This window comes from Nicotiana tomentosiformis, chromosome 1 (assembly GCF_000390325.3).
Source record: "Nicotiana tomentosiformis chromosome 1, ASM39032v3, whole genome shotgun sequence".
NCBI classification, from domain to species: domain Eukaryota; kingdom Viridiplantae; phylum Streptophyta; class Magnoliopsida; order Solanales; family Solanaceae; genus Nicotiana; species Nicotiana tomentosiformis.
The window spans coordinates 103,250,739-103,275,604 of record NC_090812.1 but is presented as its reverse complement, the minus strand read 5'-3'; the positions used below and the strand labels follow the sequence as shown (position 1 = coordinate 103,275,604).

Here is a 24,866-nt window from a genome sequence, read left to right as displayed (position 1 = left end):
ATGTAGTGCTCAACTCGTTCATAGTTCCGAAAAATAGGCATGCTTTTCAAGTATATCAATGAAACCCAAATCTTTTACCGAAATCACCAAAAATGAGTACGTTTGTAAAACTGTGATTTTTCCCAAAACTTTCAACATTTAAATGTTTCATTTTAAAATGGCATGAGGGAAGTACATCTTTATGTCTACATATCAATGTGTATGTGAAGTCACGAATGATGCAATATCGTACAGCATGAGGAAAATGCATCTCTATGACTGTATGTCAAGTGTGCATGTCGAATACAATGAAGCTTAGTGATAAAACCACATGCATACTCTCATAGTATTAATCCACTCAGTCCTCACAATCACTCAGCACTCGCGCTTGACACTCACACTCACACTCGCACTCAATAGGCACCTGCACTCACTGGGAGTGTGTGTAGACTCCGGAGGGGCTCCTTCAGCCCAAGCGCTATAATCCGTACGGACAACTCACGTGCTGTACGGACAACTCACATGCTATAATATCAATATCTGGATCCGCACGGACAACTCACGTGTTGGACGTACAACTCACGTGCTATAGTATCAATATCTAGATTCGCACGGACAACTCACATGCTGCACTGACAACTCACGTGCTATAGTATTAATAACCTCACAATTAGGGACTCGGCCTCACTCAGTCATCAATCTCTCCAGTCTCTCGGGATCACTATGTCATGAAACTAGCCCAAAATGATGATATAATGTATCAACAAATAACAACAAAGACTGAGATATGATACGCAATGAATGAATATGATTGAGTATGAAATTGCAATGTAAGCAAATAACTCAACAACAGTAATGGCCTCAGTGGGTCCCAACATAATAAGCATGTAGCCTAGACATAGTTTCTAACAGGGATCACAACTCAATAACTCTAGTACGTAGAGATTTCATGATTTCAGATAAGTTCAGGTAACTACACAGTACCACAGAAATAACGAAGTTACAATTCACACGGTGCACGCCCACACGCCCGTCACCTAGCATGTGCGTCACCTCAATAGCAAACACATAACATGAAATTCGGGGTTTCATACCATCAGCACTAAATTTGAAAGTGTTACTTACCTCAAATCGTGTAATTCTTTATTCCAATATGCCTCTACCTCACGAATAGGCCTCCGAACGCCTCGAATCTAGTCACAATTAATTCGATACAATCAACACAAATTATAGAAATTAATTCCATATAAAAATACTAATTTTTCCAAACCAAAATCCGAAATTTAACCCAAAATCGTCAGTGGGGCCCACGTACAAATGTTACAAAACATGAACACTCATTTAACCACGAGTCCAACCATACCAAAATTACTAAATTCCGACAACAACTCGACCTTCAAATTCTCAAATCTTATTTTCAAATTCCTAGGTCCAAATCATCGAATTTCACCTCAACAACACATAATCTAGTCGAAATACTCAACGATAATTCAATATTATTGACTAACAATGATCACAAGTGACTTACCTCAATTTTTCCCATGAATTCCCTATGAAACATCACCCCAAACCGTGCTTGAAAGGTCCAAAATGACAAAAATATCGGAACCCCTCTGTTTTGTAATCTATCCAGTGCTTTCGCACCTGCGGACACTTAACCGCATCTGCAGTTCCGCTTCTGCGGAGAATCCATCGCATCTGCGATGTTTTGCAAGGCTGGCCTTCCTCCGCTTCTGCAGTCGCCTTCTCGCTTCTGCGGACTCGCTTCTGCGGTCACGCGCTCATCTGCGACCAATCGTCCACATCTGCGATCAGGCAGGTGCGGAATTTTCCCTCGCACCTGCGGCCACTGCTCACCTCTCCCTTGTCCTCTTCTGCGCTTCCATGCTCGCTTCTGTGAGCTCGCACCTGCGAGCAAAATTCCGCAAGTGCGATTGCACTAGAAGAGCCAAAATTTTTAGATTTTTCTTAAGTCCAAATTTGATGCGTTAACCATCCGAAACTCGCTCGAGGCCCCCGGGACCTCAACCAAATATACCAACAAGTCCTAAAACATCATACAAACTTAGTAAAAATCTCAAATCACATCAAACAACGCTAAAACTATGAATCATACCCCAATTCAAACCTAATGAAATTAAGAAATTCCAACTTCTACATTCGATGTCGAAACCTATCATATCAAGTCCGATTGACCTCAAATTTTTCACACAAGTCATACATGACATAACAGACCTATCAAAATTTCCAGAATTGAATTCCGACCCCAATATCAATAAAGTCAACTCCCGGTCAAACTTCCAAACCTTCCATTTCCAACTTTCGCCATTTCAAGACAAAATCAACTACGGACTTCCAAATAAATATCCAGACACACTCCTAGGTCCAAACTCACCATACAGAGCTATTGAAACCATCAAAACTCCATTCCGAAGTCGTTTACATAAAAGTCAAACTCCGATCAACCCTTTTCATTTAAGCTTCCTACATGAATTTCCTTCATCCGAACTAATCCTGAAACACCTGAGAACCAAATCCGACAATACACACTGGTCATAATATATTATATAAAGCTATTCAAGACTTCAAATAGTTTAAAGGATCGTAAATACTCAAAACGATCGGTCGGGTCATTACAACATCAGTAAAGATTCAAAAAATGACATAGGCGTGTTATTGTGCTCGATCAGTAAAAATAAGAGGTTTCTCCAAACCCAGATTCAATTCAGATTAACAGGAAAAGAGAGAACTGAGTGCAGTTCCAAAACAATGATCAAAAGTATGATGTCATGAGAGATAAACAAAGATTTATGCCAAACTTTCATTCATTCACACATATAGGGATTTCAACCAAAGTTAAAACCTCACAAGATAGGATGAGTCTCAACCATTACAAAATCATATTGTCAATATCATTGAGGGTTTAAGAACAGGGAAACATCATACTAAGCAGACTTAACTCAGCTGTACAGACCAAGGTTGATAACTAGACATAGTGGAGTTGCATTCAACTTATATAACAATTAAACATTCAAATACAGCAGACACAACTACAATCTAATTTACAAGAGGTAGGCTGATCATAACAAAACATGTGCAGAATGACTATTGATGTTTACAAAAGTTCATCCTCTAAGACTGTTTCATACTTAGTGATACAACTAACAATTAGACATAGATATAAATCTTTCATAGTGATGATTCAAAGAATACTTAAAGATTAACAAGCACTTATGTAAAGAAAGAAGAGTATTTAATCACTTAAACTTCATATATTTTAGTCAAGTGATGAAGAGTTAAACTGTGAGCATTCAGACAATAGCCTTAGCAACAAAATGCAGAAAATAGCATGGTAGGGGTAAGGATCACAGTATGATCATTAAAAGTAAATTTGAAACCTATGCAAACATGAAAGGTCATTAAGGTATATTAAGTAGCTTAGTTATATAGGCTATTTAATAAGCATGTTTGATACAGAATAGAAATCAAAGTCATTAAGAGCACCTGGTAACTCAATCAACACTAATAAAATATAATAACTAAACACAGATCAATAACAAAGTCATTGTGAACTAAAATAAACTATTATAGACTAACAACAAACACTATAGATGAAAACACTTAACAGGAAAACAATAGTTCGTTCATGATTTTCGAATGAAGCAATCAAAGGGAGGGTGGAAGTACACTGACCTTTTCTAGGGCAATAGACCAAATAGGATTTCTAATTTAGCCATATCAAAACCAAGATTTCAAGCTCTTGAGCAGTGAAGAAACTCAGAAAACAAAAGGAATAGAGATTAATCAGAAAGAAATCTAGCCTCTTTACTTCGTATAAAATTTTAGACTACTATTTGGTAGGTTGCTCGATGATGTTAAGTGCAGTTGGGTTTTTTTTGTGAGAGCATTTAAGACTCCTATTTATAGTGGCATTCAATGCCTTAGGCTCAACAGAATTCTAACTCAGTAGTGGAGAGTGATGAAGTGGTAGTGATGTGAGCATAATCAAGTGAAAATCTTAGAAAACAGAGGGAAATCAGTGAGGCTTTTTACCTGTCATGGGAAAATGAGAGTCGACCGTTGAAGCATGAGGGACCATCGATCAAAACCCTAATACCCAGAGGTCATTGCATTTGACCTCTAGATATCGAATATCAATGAGGAAGCCAGCTAATGTCCTCATGCTTGCTTCAATTTGAAAGAACGAAGGAAGAAATCAGACGAGTTGAAGTTTCATGCTATGGTCTGTGACTCCTTGATTAGGGCTTTTTAAATCAAATAGTGAAAATGGAAAGAACAACAAGATTTGAAGTACATGAGCAAAACGGATAACCATGCATGCCATGGATTTGAAAGATCAAAGGCGATTTGAGGTTTCATCTTTGGGGTTAGAATTCAGATTTGAGGATTTCAAACTTGATCGATGAAAGAGGAAAGATTCAGCGAGAATCATGGATGTGGGAGACAGGGAGGATGAATCTCTGGATGAATTCATGACCTTGCACGAATTTGTGCAAGGTCTTTTGATTGATTTGGGCTGTGAGGTTGAGAGAAAAGAGTGAGGAAGGGGAAAGGGAGGCGGCAGGGCTTGGGGGAAATGATTTTAGGCTTAGGGGGTCTGGGAGGCCGTCTCTAAAGTTAAACTTGAGAGGCGAGATTTGGGCCGTTGGATCTGATGATCAACGACCCTGATAATTCGGGCATTTAAGGGCTTTGAAGAGGAATTTTGGTGGCCATCAGATTATAGGGTTTTGACGGTGGAGATGAGATCTCTGGGTGAGTGTTTAAAATTAAAAGAAAACGGAGATTAAATGTAGACCGTCGATCAAATGGACTAACGGTTCAGATGCATGTGTGTTTCTTGTGTGAGCGAGATTGGAGAGCTTACGTAGCGACTTTCTATTGGTTCTCAGGGGTTAGGGCGGATTGCCAAAGTGGAATAGAGTGTCTTTTGGACTGGGTCAGATGGGATAATTGGGCTTGTGTATTTGGGCTAAAATTGATTTAATGAATAGCCACTTTGTTTTTAATTAAGAAATTACAATTGTAGCCTTTTAGTTTTTAACCCTTTTAAAATTAATTTATTTAATTTTTAATAAAATATAGTAAAATTATAATTATCAAATACACTACTAATTATTGTAATTAATTATTTATAAAATACGTTGTTTTCTAAATTGTAACACTAGTTTTGAATTATCACCATAGTAATCTAATTAATCAAAATTTGAGAATTAATTCGTAAATTAATTATAAAACCTCTATGGTGTATTAAAAAAATTATTTTAATAATATTAAAATAATAAGTATATTTGTAATTACATAATACTAATGCTAGACTATTAATTTCAAAACTAATACTTAATTAATTTGTAAAAATAGGTAATTATTGATAAATAATACTTTCAAAACATTCATTGTAAATCTTTAAGTATAAATAAATCAATTTTAAAAGGGAGGCTCAAAATTGGTCGTCAACACCCCTCCTCGTGACGGAGTCACCTTTACCACTAACCAAAATCAGCACATACCCACAACACATACCACTACACATGAGCGATATGTTCCTCCCGTATATGTCATTTCTGAACCCACCTTTACAGCACCTGTCACGGTCAGGGTGCCTTATGATATTGACTAGTATACCGAAATAGAAATGAAAGCTAGACGTAAGGAGGAGGAGGAGTTAGTATCTGAGCAGTTACAAGCCTTGAGAAAACAAATAAAGAACCTCCAAGTCGCTCGGGGAAGTGAAAGTCTAGACTATGAGGATCTGTGTATCCATCATGAAGTGGATATGCCGGTAGGGTACAAGCCTCCAAAGTTTGACATTTCTTATCGGACAGGTGATCCTCATGCGCATTTAAGAGCCTATCATGACAAGTTAGTTGGAGTTGGGAGAAATGAGAAGTTGAGTATGAAGTTGTTCATAAGAAGCCTGACAGGGGAATCACTTACTTGGTATACTTGACAACGCGAAACTAGAGGACATGGCAGGATATGGCGGAAAATTTCATGAATTGCTTCCGATTCAACACAGAGATCACTCCCGATAGGTTCACCCTAGTAAACCTGCAGAAGAAGCTATCCGAGTCATTCTAAAAATATGCACGTCAGTGGAGATCAGAGGCCGCCAGGGCATAACCTCCGTCGGACGACAGTGAATTGACTAAGTATTTCATCAGGGCCCACGAATGGATTTACTTTGAGAAAATTATGGGCATGATAGGATAGACATTCCACGAAGTGGTCAAAATAGGAGATTTCTTAGAAGAAGGTATACAATCCGACAAGTTACAATCCATGGTTGTACTGCAAGCAGCTAGTAAAGAAATCCAATTGGGGTCAATAATTAGTGGAAAGAAGAAAACGGAAGAGGTATCAGCAATCATCCCTTATTATCAATCCAACCCAAATCATGGAAACACCTCTTACTCCCCAAACAACTATTTACCACCACCTGTTTATGCTCTAGTTTACAACACACATCCATATTACAATCCCCAACCTCAATATAACCTGCCTCGAACCCATAATAATCTAAACTCACTACGACTATATGCTCTTATCCAAACCACCACTCATCAAAACCGACCCACTTATGCGCCCCGACCTCGCCCGAATTTTGAAGAGAGAGGTCCCAGAAACTACACCCCGATTGCTGAACCTCTGGCTCAATTGTTTGAGAGGTTGAGAAGAGCAGGTTTGATACATCCAGTAGAAAGAGAGGTTCCTGAAAATCCCTCAAAGTATTTTGATGCAACCAAAAGGTATGTGTACCATTCAAATGTGCCTAGGCATGATACTGAAGATTGTTTCAAGCTGAAAAGTGAAAATGAGTCATTAATCAAAAGCGAAGCCATTCAGTGCACTCCGGCTCCACCCAATGTGAACCGTAATCTGCTGCCAAATCACCGAAATCAAGGGGCTAACATGATCACCTTGGATGAAGAATATGATTTGAAAGGAACTATTGTCATGATAGGAAACTCTGAGACCGCAAGGGTCCCACCTCAAAGGATTTCGATGATCACAGTACAATTAAAACCTACTGTGATGGTTCAAACTTACCAGCAACATCCTACCGCTATTACCAAGGACGAAGAGGATTGGGAATACAAAACAGTCTCGTGGACATATCAGTAGAAGGGGAAAGCCAAGATGACAGATTCCGCGTGAGCCCACGGTATGACTAGGTCGGGGAGGTGCTATGATCCTGAGTATGCAAACCAAGGGAATCTGGGAAGGGAGCAAATTTAGAGAAGAAATATAATAGATCTTAAGGCCGCAGAATTCTTGAAGAGGATGTCAACCAAGGAATACTCCATGGAGGAATAATTGAAGAAAACTCCGGCACTAATATCAATCATGGATTTACTGATGAGTTCCGACTGTCATTAAGATGCCCTGATGAAAGTGTTAAGTGGGGTGAGCATGCCGAGCAACACCACCAATGAGGTACTAGCAGCAACCATTGGGAAAATGGTCAAAACTAATATGATCACTTTTCGAAGAGATGAGCTTCCTATCGAAGGCGTGGGTCACAACAAAGCTCTACATATCACTGTCAAATATGGAGATAAGGTAGTGTCCCGAGTACTAGTTAACATAGGATCAGGGGTCAACATCTGCCCAATCTCTACTCTACGAGATTTGGGTATCCACCTGAGAGAAGGATGTCATTGGAGAAATTAATTTGGCTCTGCTGATCGGACTAGTTGAATTTTCCATACTATTCCAAGTGATGTATATTTCCTCTTCATACAACTTAGCGTTGGGAAGACCCTGGATACACATGACATGGGCCGTCCCATCTACCCTACACCAGTGCATGAACTTTGAGTGGGGTTGTCAAGAGATCATAGTCCATGGTGAATGGAGCCAGTCAGCTTATCTGGAATACGCAATCTCATTCATAGAAGGGCTAGACGGGGTCACTTTCCATGCAGTTGAGATCATGTAGACCACCAAAATAGAGGAGAATGAGAAAAACTTTGGAATTCAGTCGCCGTATAGATCAAAGATTGCCATAAGGGAAATGATAAAATATGGATACAAACCAGGAACCGAGCTAGGAGCCCAATTAGACGGGATAACAGAACCGATTGAGGTGAATGGGCAGAAAGGAAGAGCTGGCATAGGGTATCAATCTCCAATTGGGAAGACTTGTACCGGTAGCTCTGGAAAAAAGGCTTTTGTGCCAAAGCATGTTTCGGGCACGTGCCAAAGCTGAGCACCAGAGGAAGACATCGTTGACAGGATGGTAAGGTTGTTCGTGACCATGATTGAGGAATGCTATGAAGGAATTGATATCAAGACACCAACTATTCAGAATGCTGCACAAGGAGAAGACCTATGGAATTGGACCGCCAGCCCGTCTTTGGCTCGTTGGGAGTCTTGGTAGTGTGGAATTGTGAAAGTTTTGAAAAAAGCGCACGGTCAATTGAGGCCTGAACCATATCTATACCTTCTTGTCATTTGCCTCTTTGAATGCTCAGACATTCTTCCTTGAATGAAATAAAAAAATTGCTTTCTTAAAATTATTGCAACTTTATTTACTGCTTTATTTACACTTAATTGTTTCTTTTTAGTAATCAAAACGATAAAAACCTGCGTTTTGCAATTATGACATGTAACGAAACCCTCGAGCAAAATGACCCAGATTACGAGGAATACAACAAGAGTATGATGCCAGAAAATATCCCATAAGAGATCGCAGTTGAAGAGCCAGAAAAACCCAATTTTGAAGAGACAGAAGTGGTCAACCTGGGAAGCCATGAAGGCATAAAAGAAACTTGAAACAACATTCATCTAGAAGCAGAGCAGAAGGAAGAATTGGTTGAGCTCCTCCGACAATACATCGATGTGTTCGCATGGTCATATGATGACATGCCTGGGTTAAGTACTGATATTGTTTTGCATCGATTGCCTACCGATCCCTCTAGACCACCAGTCAAACAAAATCCCAGAAAATTCAAGTCTGGCCTGAGTTTGAGGATAAAAGAAGAAGTAACCAAGCAGATAGAGGCGAATATAGTAAGGGTCACCAATTATTCCACTTGGTTATCAAATATCATCCCAGTACCCAAGAAAGATAAGAAGATCAGGATATGTGTGAATTACTGAGATCTCAACAAAGACAACCCGAAAGATGATTTCCCTTTGCCAAATATTCATAAACTCATCGATAACTGCGCGAAGCATGAACTGCAGTCGTTCGTGGATTATTTCGCCAGGTACCACCAGATCCTAATGCATGAAGAAGATGCAGAAAATACAGCCTAACTACACCTTGGGGAGTTTACTACTACAAAGTCATGTGATTCGGTCTAAAAAATGTTGGTGCCACTTATATGAGGACCATGAAGACCCTCTTTCATGACATGATTCATAAAGAGATCGAGGTATATGCGGATGGTGTCATCATCAAGTCTCGGAAAAGTTTAGAATATTTGGACGACTTGAGGAAATTTTTCGAATGATTGCGGATGTATAGCTTGAAGTTAAACAATGCAAAATACGCGTTTGGAGTCCCTGCTGGAAAATTGCTAGGTTTCATCGTAAGCAGAAAAGGGATAGAATTGGATCCTTCAAAGATTAAAGCCATTCAAGAGTTGACACTACCCAATAGTAAGAGAGATGAGATGAGTTTCCTGGGTAGACTAAATTACATTAGACATTTCATAGACCAGTCTACAGTAATTTGTGAACCTATCTTCAAGCTGCTGAAAAAGGATGCTACCGCAAAGTGGATAGAGGAGTGTAAGAAAGCCTTCAATCGAATTAAGCAGTATTTGTCAAATCCACTAGTGTTGGTTTCGCCGAGCCCAGGAAGCCACTGCTGATGTACCTGTTAGTCTTGGATAATGCCTTTAGATGTGTGTTGGACAACACGACGAAATCAGAAGAAAGGAGCAGGCCATCTACTATTTAAGTAAGAAGTTCACACCATGCGAGGCCAAATACACTTTGATAGAGTGCACTTGCTGTGCTTTGACTTGGATCGCCCATAAATTGAGGAATTACATGTCAGCATACACCATGCATTTGATATCTCGGCTCGACCCGCTCAATTATATCTTTCATAAGCTGATGCCTACCGAATAGTTAGCTAAATGGCAGATTCTTCTTAACAAATTTGACATTGTGTACATATCCCAAAAGGCTATCAAAGGACAAGCTTTAGCCGACCACCTTGCAGAGAATCCAATGGACAAGGATTATGAACCGCTCACTACGTACTTTCCAGACGATGTGGTATTGTTTGCCGGAGAAGATATTGCAGAGTCATACCCTGGATGGAGAATGTTTTTCAATGGAGCAACAAATTTTAAAGGAGTAGGAATTGGGGCAGTCCTAATTTCGGAATTAGGACAGCACTATCCAGCATCAGCAAAGATAAGGTTCTCTTGCACCAATAATATGGCCGAGTACGAAGCATTCATCCTTGGGATCAGGATGGCAGTTGACATGAATATCAAAGAGCTTTTGTTCATAGGGAATTCTAATCTATTGATACATCAAGTCCAAGTTGAGTGGTCTACCAAGAATGTCAATATCCTTCCATACTTGCACTGTGTAAAAGAGTTATGCAAGAAGTTCACATAGATTGAGTTCAAGCACGTTCCCAGGATCCAGAACGAGTTTGCTGATGCTTTTGCAACCCTATCACCTATGATTCAACATCCATATAAAACTTATATCGACCCTATTGAGGTAGAGATCAGGGATCAACATACGTACTATTTTCATGCAGACAAAGAGCTAGAAGGTAAACCATGGTATCACGACATCAGAAGATTCCTTGAAATAAGAGAATACATGGAGAGTGCTACTAATAGTCAGAAGCGAGCGATATGGAGGTTGGCAAATCACTTTTTCCTTAACGGGGAAGCCCTGTATAGGAGGACCCCAGATTTGGGTTTGTTAAGATATGTAGATGTCGCTGAGGCAACTAGACTATTAGAAGAGATACACGCTGGAATGTGCGAACCCCACATGAATGGTTTCACTTTAGCCAAGAAGATCTTGAGAGTCAGATACTTCTGGATGACCAGGAAAGCGATAGTATCCGCTACATACAGAAGTGTCACCAGTGCCAGATCCATGGGGACTTTATCCGGGTTTCACCCAATAAGTTGAATATGATGGGTTCGCCTTGGTCGTTCGCCGTTTGGGGCATGGATGCGATTGGACCAATAGAGCTCGCCGCATCAAACTGGCACTGTTTCATCTTGGTATTCATCGACTATTTCACCAAATGGATGGAAGCATCTATCTACAAGGCTGTCACAAATAAGGTAGTGGTAGATTTCGTCCGGAACAACATCGTTTGCCGATTTGGGATACCCGAGTCAATCATCACTGACAATGCATCTAACCTCAATAGTGATCTCATGAGAGAAATTTGAGAGAAGTTCAAAATTGTCCACCGCAACTCCACAGCCCGCAGACCACAAATGAATAGTGCAGTTGAGACAACCAACAAGAACATCAAAAAAATTCTATAGAAGATAGTAGACAATTATAGGCAATGGCATGAGAAGTTATCCTTCGCCTTGCTGGGTTATTGAACCACCATGAGAACATCTACTAGGGCAATGCCATACATGATTGTATATGGCACCGAAGCTGTAATACCTACAGAGGTCAAGATATCATCCTTAAGAGTCATCCAAGAAGCCAAATTAGATGGTCCAGTTTGGATACGAGTCAGATAGGAGAAACTCATGCTCATTGACGGGAAGAGAATGGATGCAGTATTCCATGGTCAACTGTATCAAAATAGGATTGCCAGTGCATTTAACAAAAGGGTAAATCCTTGCCGGTTTACACCGGGGCAATTGGTTCTGAAGAAAATCTTCCCCCACCAGGAAGAAGCCAATGTAAAGTTTGTACCAAATTGGCGAGGTCCTTACGTGGTCCACCAAGTGTTCTCGGGTGGAGCTCTAATCTTAGTAGAAATGGACGGAAGAGTCCGCACGAAGCCTATCAACTCAGACTCAATCAAGAGATACTACGTTTGAAGCCAATAGAGTTAGGATTTGGCTGTTACAGAACTAGGTTCAACCTGACTTCCCGCTGAGGGATATGTAGGCAACCCACATAGTTTTCGGTTTCTCCCCCTTTCTCTTGTAATAGAAGATCCAAATATCATTTTGTATGTATTCGGAACTATGCCATGACTTGATTTCCTCTAGAAGGAATACGTAGGTAGTCCTCATCAGATTCAGTCGTCTTTTGTAATTGAACTACATTCTCGCCTGATTCCAGTTGGATACGTAGGCAGTCTAAATCAGACTCGGCCATTTTATTCTTAATCTCATCATTTTGCATCTATTGTAATCGAACTATGTCTTGACCTGATTCCATTTGGATACTTAGGCTGCCTGAGTGAGGCTCGGTCATATTTATCATACTTTCTTTATCATCATCATGAACTACGTTCAGACCTGATTCTGTTTTGGATACGTAGGCAACCTAAAAGGGTTCAATCATAACCCCAGGAAACCTTTGTAATGCATTACTTCATATTAGGACGCAGTCGTAACAGCCAGCAATTGCGTCGTCAGATACATCGTAGAGGATCGACATCAACATGATATAATTTTCAAGGAACAACGCTTGTATTTAAGGAACCTTCGAAACGTGTCATAATCCGGAACGACAACATTTTCCATAAAACAAAGATTTTCAAAATATTTTCTAAAAAATATTGTAATTTGTCCCACCTACTGAACTTCATGGCGTGACCATATCAGGACTGGGGAAAAGCCAGTACTACGGCCGACACAAGCCAACCCCTCTCCCCCCCCCCCCGATAAGAATTTTCTTTGAGTGTAGGGCCGGTAGGACATAAGGAACTATTGGAAATACGCTGGGGAAAATGACAAATCTGTCGCTCTCTCAGGACTATCATCCATCTCTCTTCATTTCAAATTTTCCTGGTATAGCTAAAACTAATTCTGAATCCTTTGCAGGTATTTCGGAACAAGATCGCTAACATGAACAAGGCATATTATACATAACAAACCATCCGCTCAATAAATCGGAGCACCTTGTACAAAACAAGTTGTTGGCTTCACCAATTGGACCTTTGTATGTAGCAAATCATCAGCTCAATCAGTCGGAGCACCTTAATCAAAACGAGCCACTACCTTTAAACGTCGGCTTCGCCAAACGAAGCCCTGTATATAACAAATTGTTCGCTCCGACAACGGGAGCGATCCGTATCGTCGCTCTATCACATCAGAGCGCAGAATGAACAGTTGCAAATATCGACGCTAACGTTCTGTCAATCGATGGCCGCAACTTAACCTCGCAGTCAAGAGTATCTCTTAAACATGATTTTCTTTTCCTTTATTGTTATCTTGAACATTTTGACATTTTGATGTTTTGCTCGTGCATCCTACAGGCATGATTACGTTTTTCTACAAAGTCAATCGCTCCCATCAAGCGGAGATAGTTTACATTTTTAGTGCAAAGCTCTCCCAACAAGCGGAGACGCACTCTACAAAGTCAATCTCTCCCATCAAGTGGAGATACTTTACATTTGCAGTGCAAAGCTCTCCTAACAAGTAGAGACGCACTCTATAAAGTCAATCGCTCCTATCAAGCGAAGATACTTTAATTTTTCAATGCAAAGCTCTCCCAACAAGCAGAGACACACTTTACAAGTCAATCGCTCCCATCAAGCGGAGATACTTTTAATGCAAAACTCTCCCAATAAGAGGAGATGCATTATATATTACAAGCCAACTACTCTCGACACGAAGAGACTCAATGCTCTGACAGCTGTGAAAAGGTACACAGCCCGGCTAACAATCAAGTCAAATTCAAGTATCCCATCATCCTGATCCCAAATAACGGCTCGCTAGCAGCCGGACATTATCATTCCTGCATCATTTATGTCATATCTTAACATATTCTGCATTGTAATATATGGGTATGTATGTATTTCATTTTTGCATGAACGAACAACGCAATGTGGAACTCCTTCTAAGCAGCAGACCAAACTACAACGCTATGAGGGACAGAAAACTTATTAGCAGGCCAAGGATTCGAGCTCAAACTCAAACCAATAAGTAGAACTCTAATTCTTCAAATCTTTCAAGTTAAGCCGCAAAGTTAAAGCTATCATGAGAGTCGAATCTTCCTTCTCTCAGTATCGTCACAAAACGATACTGGGGCAATGCCTGCGAGCATTACTTCCTCGAAAGTCTTCACTCTAGAACTACATGAAGCTTGATCCTCGTTAAACACGATGTATGTAAGAAATTCAAAGCTAGAATTTTGCCCCCAACTCTCCCAAATCCTCCTAAAATCTTACTAATCGTACACTCATAATATTCGTGCTATTCTTGCAATATATGCCTAGACTCGGGACAAAATTGGCTTTGGTTCAATTTCTTTGCCCGAAAACTCTTTCATCGTCTCCGGTCAAAGAGGGGAAGCTGTTGACGGTAAAATTTGACCCTCCCTTTCAAATTAATTTATTTAAAAGGGGCAGTTGTTGACGGTCAAAGAGGGGCAGCTGTTGACGGACAATTTTGACCCTCAATGAATAATACCTATTTTCAAAAAATTAAGTACTAATAGTTTTAAAATTAATAAATTTTATATTAGTATTATGGTAATTATAATTAAATAAATAATTTTTAGATTATTAAAATAATTTTTATATACGTCACATAGGCTTTATAATCAATTTAATGAACTACTCCTTAATTTCTAATTAATCAGATTATTATGTTATTAATTCAAAATTAGTGTTATAATTTAGAAAATAAAGTATTTTATAAATAATTATTTACAATAATTAGTACTATATTTGTTAATTATAATTTTTACTATATTTTATTGAAATTAATTAAGTTTATATAATTCCATTTTGTAACACTTCGTAGATTTAGATAAGGTATGGACGTATTAAATGAGTATTAATGTGAAATCTTAGACATATGAAGTCCTATCGAGATGAGTATGGGTGGAAATAGGTGTTTTGGAATCAAGACGGAGAGTGAGGTGCATAAAATTCGATAAAATCAAACAAGTTTATGAAAGATTTGTCTTTCAACCGGATTTCATGATATTCTGTTAAGAATTTGAGAAACTCAAAACAAGAAATTGTAGACCTTTCAAATACCTTTCCAATGATATATTATGGTGCCCGAGCGGAGTTCTTTGCATAAAGTTATGTACATTTTACTGGACAATGCACAGTATGCGCGCCCAGGTGCGCGCCCATCTGGTCCCGTGCGCGGCCGCATACTTGTGGCAGTGATACTGCCATTGCTGTGCGTTTGGGCCTTCAGATTCACGGGAGCGCACTCAGAGGGTTGTTTTATAAGCCCTACCTCGTCCCCATACTCCCAAAATACAAAAACTTGCTCTAGAAATGGAAGCTCTCAAGAACCTAACCTTTCCAAGGTCCCTCCACCATCCAAGGTAAGTTCTAATGATGATTCTGAGTTAGTTTCAATTCTCCAACACCTTATTAATATGTGTAAACCCTCCAAATCATTAGATATTCGATTGGGACATCATTATTGGGAGTAGAAACCCTAGAACTCGAATTCAAGAGGTTTGAACGTCAAAAGGTAATATCTTCATCCTCTAATTGGTTATGGCATAGTATTAATGATTACAGACTCTAAGTTCACGAGATATGAGTTGATAGGTTTGATAAAAAACATGAGCAGTTATAGGCTTGGGTTGTTGATTGTTGATTATTGATTAAGGATATTGTTTATCTTATGGGAGATAAAAAATGGTTTTGATTATAGCAATTTGAGATTTTAGAATTTATCTAGGAGCAAGAGAATGGGTTGTTGGTTGTAGAAACACCATTAATAGGGGTTATGAAGTTTTATGCCCACCAATTGTTTGATAAAATGTGTAAATGACCAAAACATGAGTATTATTGCTAATGTGGAATCACTTTGACTTGTATTGATATAGATTAAAGTTGAAAGGGTTGGCAAACATTGTATTACGCTCAAGAGCAGGAAGTTAAGGTATGTGAGGTCTATCTTTGGGAATGTTATTGATTCTACGGTTCTTTTACGACATTACTAATTACCTTAGAAATATAGTTAAGCCTAGTTCCTTGAATAGTTGCAGAACTTCTATTCTCTAGCTTCGTAACTTGTTCATGACTTTCATTCTGAGTGTTGTGAGCTCAGTGCGTAATCAATATAGAATTGTGTTTGATGCCCATGAGTCTCAGTCTAGGTTACTCAGCATGTTATAAACAGTTGAAGTTTCAGTTTTCATGATCAGTTCATGAATACATGTCTATATCTAGTCCTATTCAGCATTCTAGTATCATGTAACTCAGTATGATACAGTATTTCAGCATCACGTATTGCAGTATGATTCTCAGTTCCTGAATTTAAATTCCTGAATGTTGAACACATGTATTTAAGCCTGAGGCCGCAGTTTATGCTTTATGCATCTTTGGGCCCAAGGCCACAGTTTATGTTTTATGCATCTTTGGGACTGAGGCCGCAGTTTATGCTTTATGCATCTTTGGGCCTGAGGCCGCAGTTTATGCTTTATGCATCTTTAGGCCCGATGCCACAGTTTATGCTTTATGCATTTTTGGGCCTTAGGCTGCAGTTATGTATATGCATACTTAGGCCCGAGGCCACAGTTCGTGCACATATATATTGGGCCTGAGGCCGCAGTTTATTTATTCAGATAAACAGGTGGTTCTTCATTCAGAAGAGGGAGTATTCATATCCTTACTTCCTTTGTTCAGTTCATTTATTAGTTCATCTATAAGTTATTAGTATCCGTTATCAGTTATCAGTTTAGTTTCAGTTTCAACATTTACAGTTCTTTGCTTTACATACCAGTGAATTTCAAATGTACTGACGTCCCTTTCGCCTGAGGCCTGCATCTCACGATGCATGTAACAATTTACAGGTTGGCGATTCAGAGCACTAGGATTCTCGTACTAGCTATTTGGTGAGCCCCAGTTCTTTCAGTGCATTATCATTACTTTATAGTCTTTCAGTATTTACAGATAGTCAGTGTTTTCAATACTTCATTAGAGGCTTCATAGACTAGAGTAACAGTTAGACAGAGTCACATGTTTTTCATGTTAAGTAATAGTGGCTACAGATATACATCAGACTTATGTTAGTATTTTCGCACATTGATTTATATCATTCAGACTTTCGTATATCTGAATATGTTAGTTTAACTTCCGCATTCAGTATGTTATGACATCACATATTGATTCAACCAGCTAGTTGGTTTACTCGGTCGCATGTAGTCAGGCACCGAGGGTCGTGTTACGTCCAGACCCAGGTTCAGGGCGTGACAAATTTCAAAAGGCTGAAAATGGCTAAAGGCTAATTGCAATTCTCTATTAAATACAAAAGGGCTATTGTTTAAATAAATAACAGCCCGAATGACAAGCCCAAAACAATATGACCCAGTCCAAACCCCCCTCCCTACTCCACCTTGCGATCCAATCCTCTCTCCCTAAACCAATCGCAGCTTGCCACGTTACATGTCTCCCTAACTCACAAAGAAAGCACAACATCTGGACCGTCGATCTATTTCATCAATGGTCCATGTTTAATCCCTCTTTTCCTATTATTCTTTAATACTTTAAGACTTAATCTCCACCATCCAATTGAGGTGATCCGATAGTCACCATTTGTAGTGATTTAAACATTTTATAAAATCTTTATCTCCCTAAATATCAGGGTCATTGATCAAATGATCCAACGGCCCAGATTCAATCTCACATTTTTAGCTTTGAGAAACCCCCAACCATAATTCATTTTCATCCAAGCCCAGCCGCCCCCTTTCCTTTTTCCTCCATATTCTCTCAGACCTGTAAGCTACATCAATCTTCAAGACCTTGCACAAATTAGTGCAAGGTCAAAGAATTAGCCACGAAATCATTCTCTCTGTCCCTTCTAGCCGCGATTCTCGCTCAGATTTTTCCTCTTTCATTGTTATGATTCAAAACCCCAAATCAAAACCCTAGGTCTAAAACAGTGACTTGGGATTTCATCCGCTTTTGGCTTTGTGCTTTCAAATCAAATCAAGCATGAAAACATTAGTTGGCTTCATCATGGATCGATATCCAGAGGTCACATGCAATGACCTCTTGGTATTAGGGTTCTGACTGACGGTCTCTCATACTTTAACGGTCGATCTCTCACTTACCCACGCTCAGGTAAATTACTTCACCATTTTTGCCTCTATCATCTCTGATTTTCACTCAAGCGTGCTCACATCATCAACTCTCCGTTATCTTCCACTATTTAGTTCGAATTTGTTGAACCTAAGGCAATGAATGCCACTATAAATAGAGACTTCAATGCTCTCACCTAACAGACCTAACAATAGCTAAGAAACCTAATACGAGTACCAAAAACCACACTAAGATTTCAAAGTTCAGGCTCTTTTACTGTTTTCTTCTTTATCTTTTGTTTCTGATTTCTTTCACTGTTTCAAAGCTTAAAATTTTGGTTCCTATACGGCATAGTTAAACCTTCGTTTGGTTTGCTGCACAAAAAGTGGTCAGTATACCTCAACCCCTTATTTTTTGATTGTCTCATTCAAAATTATGGATACACTGTCGTCTTTCTATTGACTGCTTTCGTTTATGATGTTTGTCATTATTTTATAACTATTTATTCCAGCCCATAATGATTTTTTATGGATTTACGACTGACTGCTATGCTCTTATGTGTCTTGAATCAGTATTGATTGAGCTATTATATGACCTTGATGACTATTATTCTAAATCAAACAGCCTATATAATTAAGTTCCTTAATATTCCTAAATAGCTTCCCTTACTTGTTCAAACTTCAGATTTCTTTAATGTTCTGTTGTGGTCTTCATGTCTATTACACTAATTCGATTTAGTGTAGCATGTTATTCTGTACTTAGGTTGTTATTTGATGATTTTAATTAAGACATATATGAATGCTCAAGGTTTAATCCTTTATCACTTAGTTGAAGTGTGTCAATTTTAAGTGTTTAATGTGCTTTCTTTCTTCACATGAGTGTTCGTTAATCTTGAAGTAGTCTGGAGGCCTTATTGTGATAACCTTTATGTCTTTATATAATTGTTGATTACATCTGAGAGCCACATTGCATAAAAGGGTATCTTAAGGTAACTAGGTTAACTCTGATGAGCTCCTGGAACTGTTCTTGTATGCATTTTGTCATGATCAGGTTATCTCTTATGAATTAAGCTTCAATCGTGCCTAATGTGACTCGACAATAACTATTATGTAAGTAGGTTGAGTAGAACTTCATTATGTTTAGATATTCACCCTTAATCTGTACAACTGAATTAGACATGCTTAGTATAAGGTCTCCCTTATCCTGAACTTCTTTAATGATATTATAGACTTGACTTTATAATGATTGAAACCCAATCCTATTTGTAAAACCTTGGCTGGAATATCTTATGTATGTACTTGAATGAGAATTTTGTATCCACCTCTGTTTGTCCATTATGTCCATGCTTGTGCATCCAATATTATTAAAACCTACTGAGTTTATTTGAATCTACTGTAATCCACTATCAGAACTAATGAAAGACTTCGAGATTATCTGCTTTGCTTGAATATTGCAATGTGCTTTGACCTTCAAATAAAGACATCATGAATGTGAGACCTAGACCTCTTTGAAAAGAATGTAGTCGTGTCATATGCTTAGGGTGATAATGGCATGTTAACTAGCACAAACAACTCTACTAATGCTCTTTAAGAGATTCCTAAATGAAGCTAACAACTCAGCATCTAATATAAGTCAAGACCTAGTTTATAATCTCTGCTAAGTGCCTTTGTATACATTCCTTTTTGTGATCCCACACTCATTCTAGTTCTTCAATGCCTATGTTTGTCCTTCATGATTTCATGTATGTTTGCATTGTCTTGAAACTGCATCAAGTTCTCTCTCCCCATTAAAATGAATTGAACCTAGTATCTGAACTCTAAGGAAAACCTCATGTTGCTATTGCTTGGATATAACAGTCTGCTTATTCTTAGTGAGAGTTTAACATTCTTAGAGAGATGTGATCATGTCATTAATCTCAAGGATAGATAAAACTGGTGGCATGAGATTTTGTTGAGCACTCTTAGGAGTTTTATTTAAATTTGTAAGCTTGTAGTCTTGTTGGAGCTTTGATTGTATCTCCTAATCTCTAACATCATCTGTAGAGATTTTGACAATGACTGTTTGTCTAAATTCTTGTTGGTTCTTTCAAAAGTTTCCAGTAATATTGTTAACTTGTGTATACTAAAGATAAGACTTGAGTAAAACCAATCAGTACTCAGTCTAGTTAAGGGCTGTCACATGTGGGGAAGAGTGAGTTATTAATGGTTAAGGGTATTTGGGAGTAGAGTTTAACTCTTGGTTGGGTTGTTCTCCCTTGAGACCCTTGGAAACCTTGAAGTGTCAGGGGATTCAAAGGGGGTTTTGACCTTGAGTGAAATTCTACCCTTAGCCTCTAATCCATTGATATTCATTAATCCTTTTGGGTTTAGTATTTAATGATAGCGAAAGATTATTAATGTAAATCATTTTTGCCATATGTAACCTCCACATTAGCATAACCTTTCATGATACTCAAGTACTGTTAGTTGTTATATTTTATTTAATGCACTTACTTACATATTCCATGTATGATTGTATGTATAGAATATTGTTTCTAACGACTTTCTCTCTTTATTTTGAACATGTACAACCACTGGGCCTGCTAAGTTCTCAAAGGAACTCAGGCCCAAACTCCGCGTCATGCATCTGAAACCTGGAGCATGTTGCTGACCATTCCTGCTGATTATTGGGCCTACCTCTTTCAGGCCCAAACCAGAGTCACTCTTCATCCTTTACTGCTTCACTAATATTTTGTTATTTGTATTCTTCTACATGTATATAACATTGCTCTTGTCATATTTAATTTAATGTTTTTGTTTTACCTGAATTATATGAATAACTTAGGCAAGCCTTAAAGAACATAGGGTTAAAAGGAATACAAGATAGTAACTATTTTTCAATCCATCAATCATGTACTATTCATATTACTAATCTGCTATGTTTTGACAATCTTTTCGTGAAGATTTTGAAGATGAAAAAAAATACTTAGCAAAGACGGCAGTCCCTTTTTTTCAAAACCAGAAACAAATCGCAAGACTAGCCTTCTAAAGGAAATCAACTCTTTCAAACTTAAGGGCTGTCGTTCATCAAAGACCTTCAAATTATTCCTTCAAGTCAAAGATTTAAGTAATTTCATAAGCCAAGGTATATCTTAGACTCACTTGCTTATAACATCTTAAAATTATATGAACATCCATTTTTTTAAAAACAAAGTATTTCCTACATACTTCATACAAACCATTCAATTTTAGAACTCTTTCAATTACAACAACAAAAGTTTTTAGGACTCATACCTATTTATATCTCGGAGCCCCTTTAACATCATACTCTCACTTAGATCAACAGTAAGCCATGCCCCTCTAATACTAATTAAGCAGTATACAAACAACTAACCCTTTAAACCTAGTCTAAGTCCTATGGAGCTACCTCAGGTAGATTTTAAGGGGTGCCTAACACCTTCCCCTTAGAAGAACAAGAACCCTTACCAAAAATATCATCGGTTAGCAGACTAATAAAGAACATAACTTTAGTAATTAAATAGGTACCCGAGTATACCTTTAAATATTAGGTGGCTACTCTCTTTCATCAACAACAGAGAAACCACAAGTTGAATCTTGTTTTGACTAGTGCAAAATAGTGTACAACAGGTAGCACCAGTGTCGATTATCCACTCTTGTAGACTAGTAGAAGCTAAACAAGCAGTGCTAATACCAGCTGCATTAGTTGTAGAAGCAGTATCTGAACAATTAACTTCTTAAGCTTTATTCACTATCTGTAATATTTGATCATATTGTTCTTTTGAAAAAGCGCAGTTTGTTATTGGAGGTAAGCTTTGTACATTCAATTGAGTAGTAGGTCCATGTCCCATATTGTAAGTGTATCTTCCTATGTCTAAATTTGTATACATTAGCATCTGATTAAATGAACTTCCTGATGCTAGAAGCTGATTGGCCTGGGAGTTGATATCAGTTGAACCATTGTAACTTATATTCCTGATGTGTGCATTATTTTCAGTCATCACATTGTAGGTTGTATTTCCAACTCCTCCTTTATTCCTATTATTGAACTCATGAGGATACCCTACAATTTTATAGCAATTTTCTTTGCTATGTCCTTTCATTTTGCAGAAATCACATTGAACATTATAATTCCTCTTGAACTTCTGATTTCCTCTATGTCCAGTTCTGGTATACATAGACACATCATAATAATTTGCAGTGATGGCTTGATTTGCTCCTAATAGTCCTGAGACAGCAACTACAGATTTTTGATTTTCTTCACTGATGATTAGGACATAAGCATGATTAATAGTTGGTGTAGGACTCATCATCAAGATCTAACTCCTAGCTTGATTGTAGGAATCATTCAGCCCCATCAAGAATTAAAACAATTTCAGTTTCTGTAAATACACTACAAAGTCCTTAGACTTTGCATAATCACACCCAGGAGCAGGGACTAAAGCCTCGAATTCTTCCACAAATCTTTGAGTTTTGAGAAGTACACCGAAATAGAGGTTGTCCCTTGACATAGAGTAGCAATCTCTTTATGCAAATTGAATGATCTAGATCCATCTACTTTATTAAATCTTTCATGCAAGTCATTCCACACTGCCTGAGCACTAGACACATACATAATGTCACCAAGAAGGCCACTCGCAACAGAATTCATAATCCAAGATAGTACAATAGAATTCACCCTTTCATAGTGATTCCAAGTACTTTCTGGGAATTTTTCTTTACTATATGAACCTTCAACTAACCCCAATTTATTTCTACCCAGCAGTGTTACCCTCATAGAACGATACCAGATAGAGTAATTTTTGATATCTGTTAATTGAAACGAGATAATCTTAATTCAACTCACATCTTCTGGTAAAAGAAACAATGGATGATTGTAGCCAATTCCTGGGGCTTGGTTCAAAATTAATCCTTGGGTTGTACCATGTGCATGTGAAGGTTGGCTCACATCTGGAGCTGTCAAATCCTCAATCGCCATTGATGTCAAAGAACTTCAAGAACACACTTGCAGAAACAACAAAGAATTAATTTTTGCGAAGAAAAAGAAATCAAATACCAAGCTAAGATTTATTGCTCGACTGCTCTGATACCATGTAATTGTTTATGCAATTATAGAGAAATAAAGTAGAATTTACAAAGAGAAGGAAGAAGAAGGCATAGAGGAGGCTGGAGATGATCTTTTTATTATTCATCTTAGTGTAAAAATGAGAATACAAGTCTTATATATAGAGTCTATTGGTACTGTGTAGAGGAATTAACTAATGCTTAACTTCCTAACTAATTTTTAACTAACTTATTAATATTAACGGATATAACAAGTAATGACTAAACTAACCCCTTCTTTCTTGTTATGTAATACCTTTTTCTACAGTTCTTAAAAAATTTCAATCCTACCCATTGAAAAATAACCTTTTTGCCTATATTTAATGAATTTTGAAAATCGTTAATTACGAATTTTGACTCCAAACTAGTCCAAATCACCTCCAATCTCTCTCAAATTTATATGTTATTTTATTTATGTGTTCTCAACGAATTCCAAATATTACTAATTGGAAAAACAATTGTCTAGATTTTTTTTAATATTGTATATATATATCATTGGTAACTTTTATGGCTACTTTTGGTAATGGCTTATTACAACAACAACAACAACAACAACAACTCAGTAGAATCCTACCAGTGGGGTGTGGGGAGGGTAGTGTGTACGCAGACCTTGCCCCTACCCCGGAGGGATAGAGAAGTTATTTTCGAGAGACCCTTGGCTCAGAGACAAAAGATCTATAACAACAATAGAAACCAGAAAAATAATATCATCAACGTGAGAGACAAAAAATAAATGGGAAAGCAATAACACAAATACTATGCAAAAGTGTGAAACACTATATAAACCGCTAGCAGTCCTAGATAAAACATTATCATACTAGCCGGTACAAAAAGAAAAATACATTTGACTACCCCTTAACCTACAACCCTAAGTCTCGACCTCCACACCTTCCTATCAAGATCCATGTCCTCGAAAATCTGGAGTCGCACCATGTCCTGCCTGATCACCTCGCCCCAATACTTCTTAGATTGTCCTCTACCTCTTCTCGTACCTACCAAAGCCAACCGCTCACACCTCCTAACTGGGGCATCTATGCTTCTCCTCTGCATGTGCTCGAACCATCTAAGTCGCGCTTCCCGCATCTTGTCGTCCACCGGAGCCACGTCCACCCTCTCCCGAATATCTTTATTCCTAATCTTGTCTAGCCTAGTGTGCCTGCACATCCATCTCGGCATCCTCATTTCTGCTACTTTCATCTTCTGGATATGTGAATTCTTGACTAGCCAACACTCAGCCCCATACAACATAGTCGGTCTAACCACCGCTCTATAGAACATACCTTTAAGTTTCGGTGGCACATTTTTGTCACACAAGACTCCAGATGCTAACCTCTATTTTATCCACCCCCGCCCCAATACGGTGCATAACATCCCCGTCGATCATCTCATCTCCCTGGATAATTGGCCCTAGGTACTTGAAACATTCTCTCTTGGGGATGACTTGTGAGTCAAGTCTCACTTTCACATCTGTTTGAGAACAAAGGATGTAGCTTCCGTGAAAGTATTATGGAGGAACAAGAATATAGAAGAAATGACATGGGAAGCAGAAGAGGAGATGAAGTCTAAATACCCTTACCTATTCCAGAGTGAAGATAACGAGGATGCCGGGGGAAAGAAGGACGCATTATAAG

At 38.3% G+C, this 24,866-nt stretch overlaps 1 protein-coding gene across 1 annotated transcript; it reads right to left on the bottom strand.

The window, feature by feature from the left end:
- Positions 1-22,570: 22,570 nt before the first annotated feature.
- On the bottom strand, positions 22,571-23,110 carry LOC138908014 (uncharacterized). Its single transcript, XM_070198644.1, has 2 exons — positions 23,056-23,110; positions 22,571-22,941 (listed from the first exon to the last, which is right to left on the bottom strand). Exons 1-2 carry the CDS (start codon positions 23,108-23,110, stop codon positions 22,571-22,573), a joined length of 426 nt encoding a protein of 141 aa, XP_070054745.1.
- Positions 23,111-24,866: the final 1,756 nt, after the last annotated feature.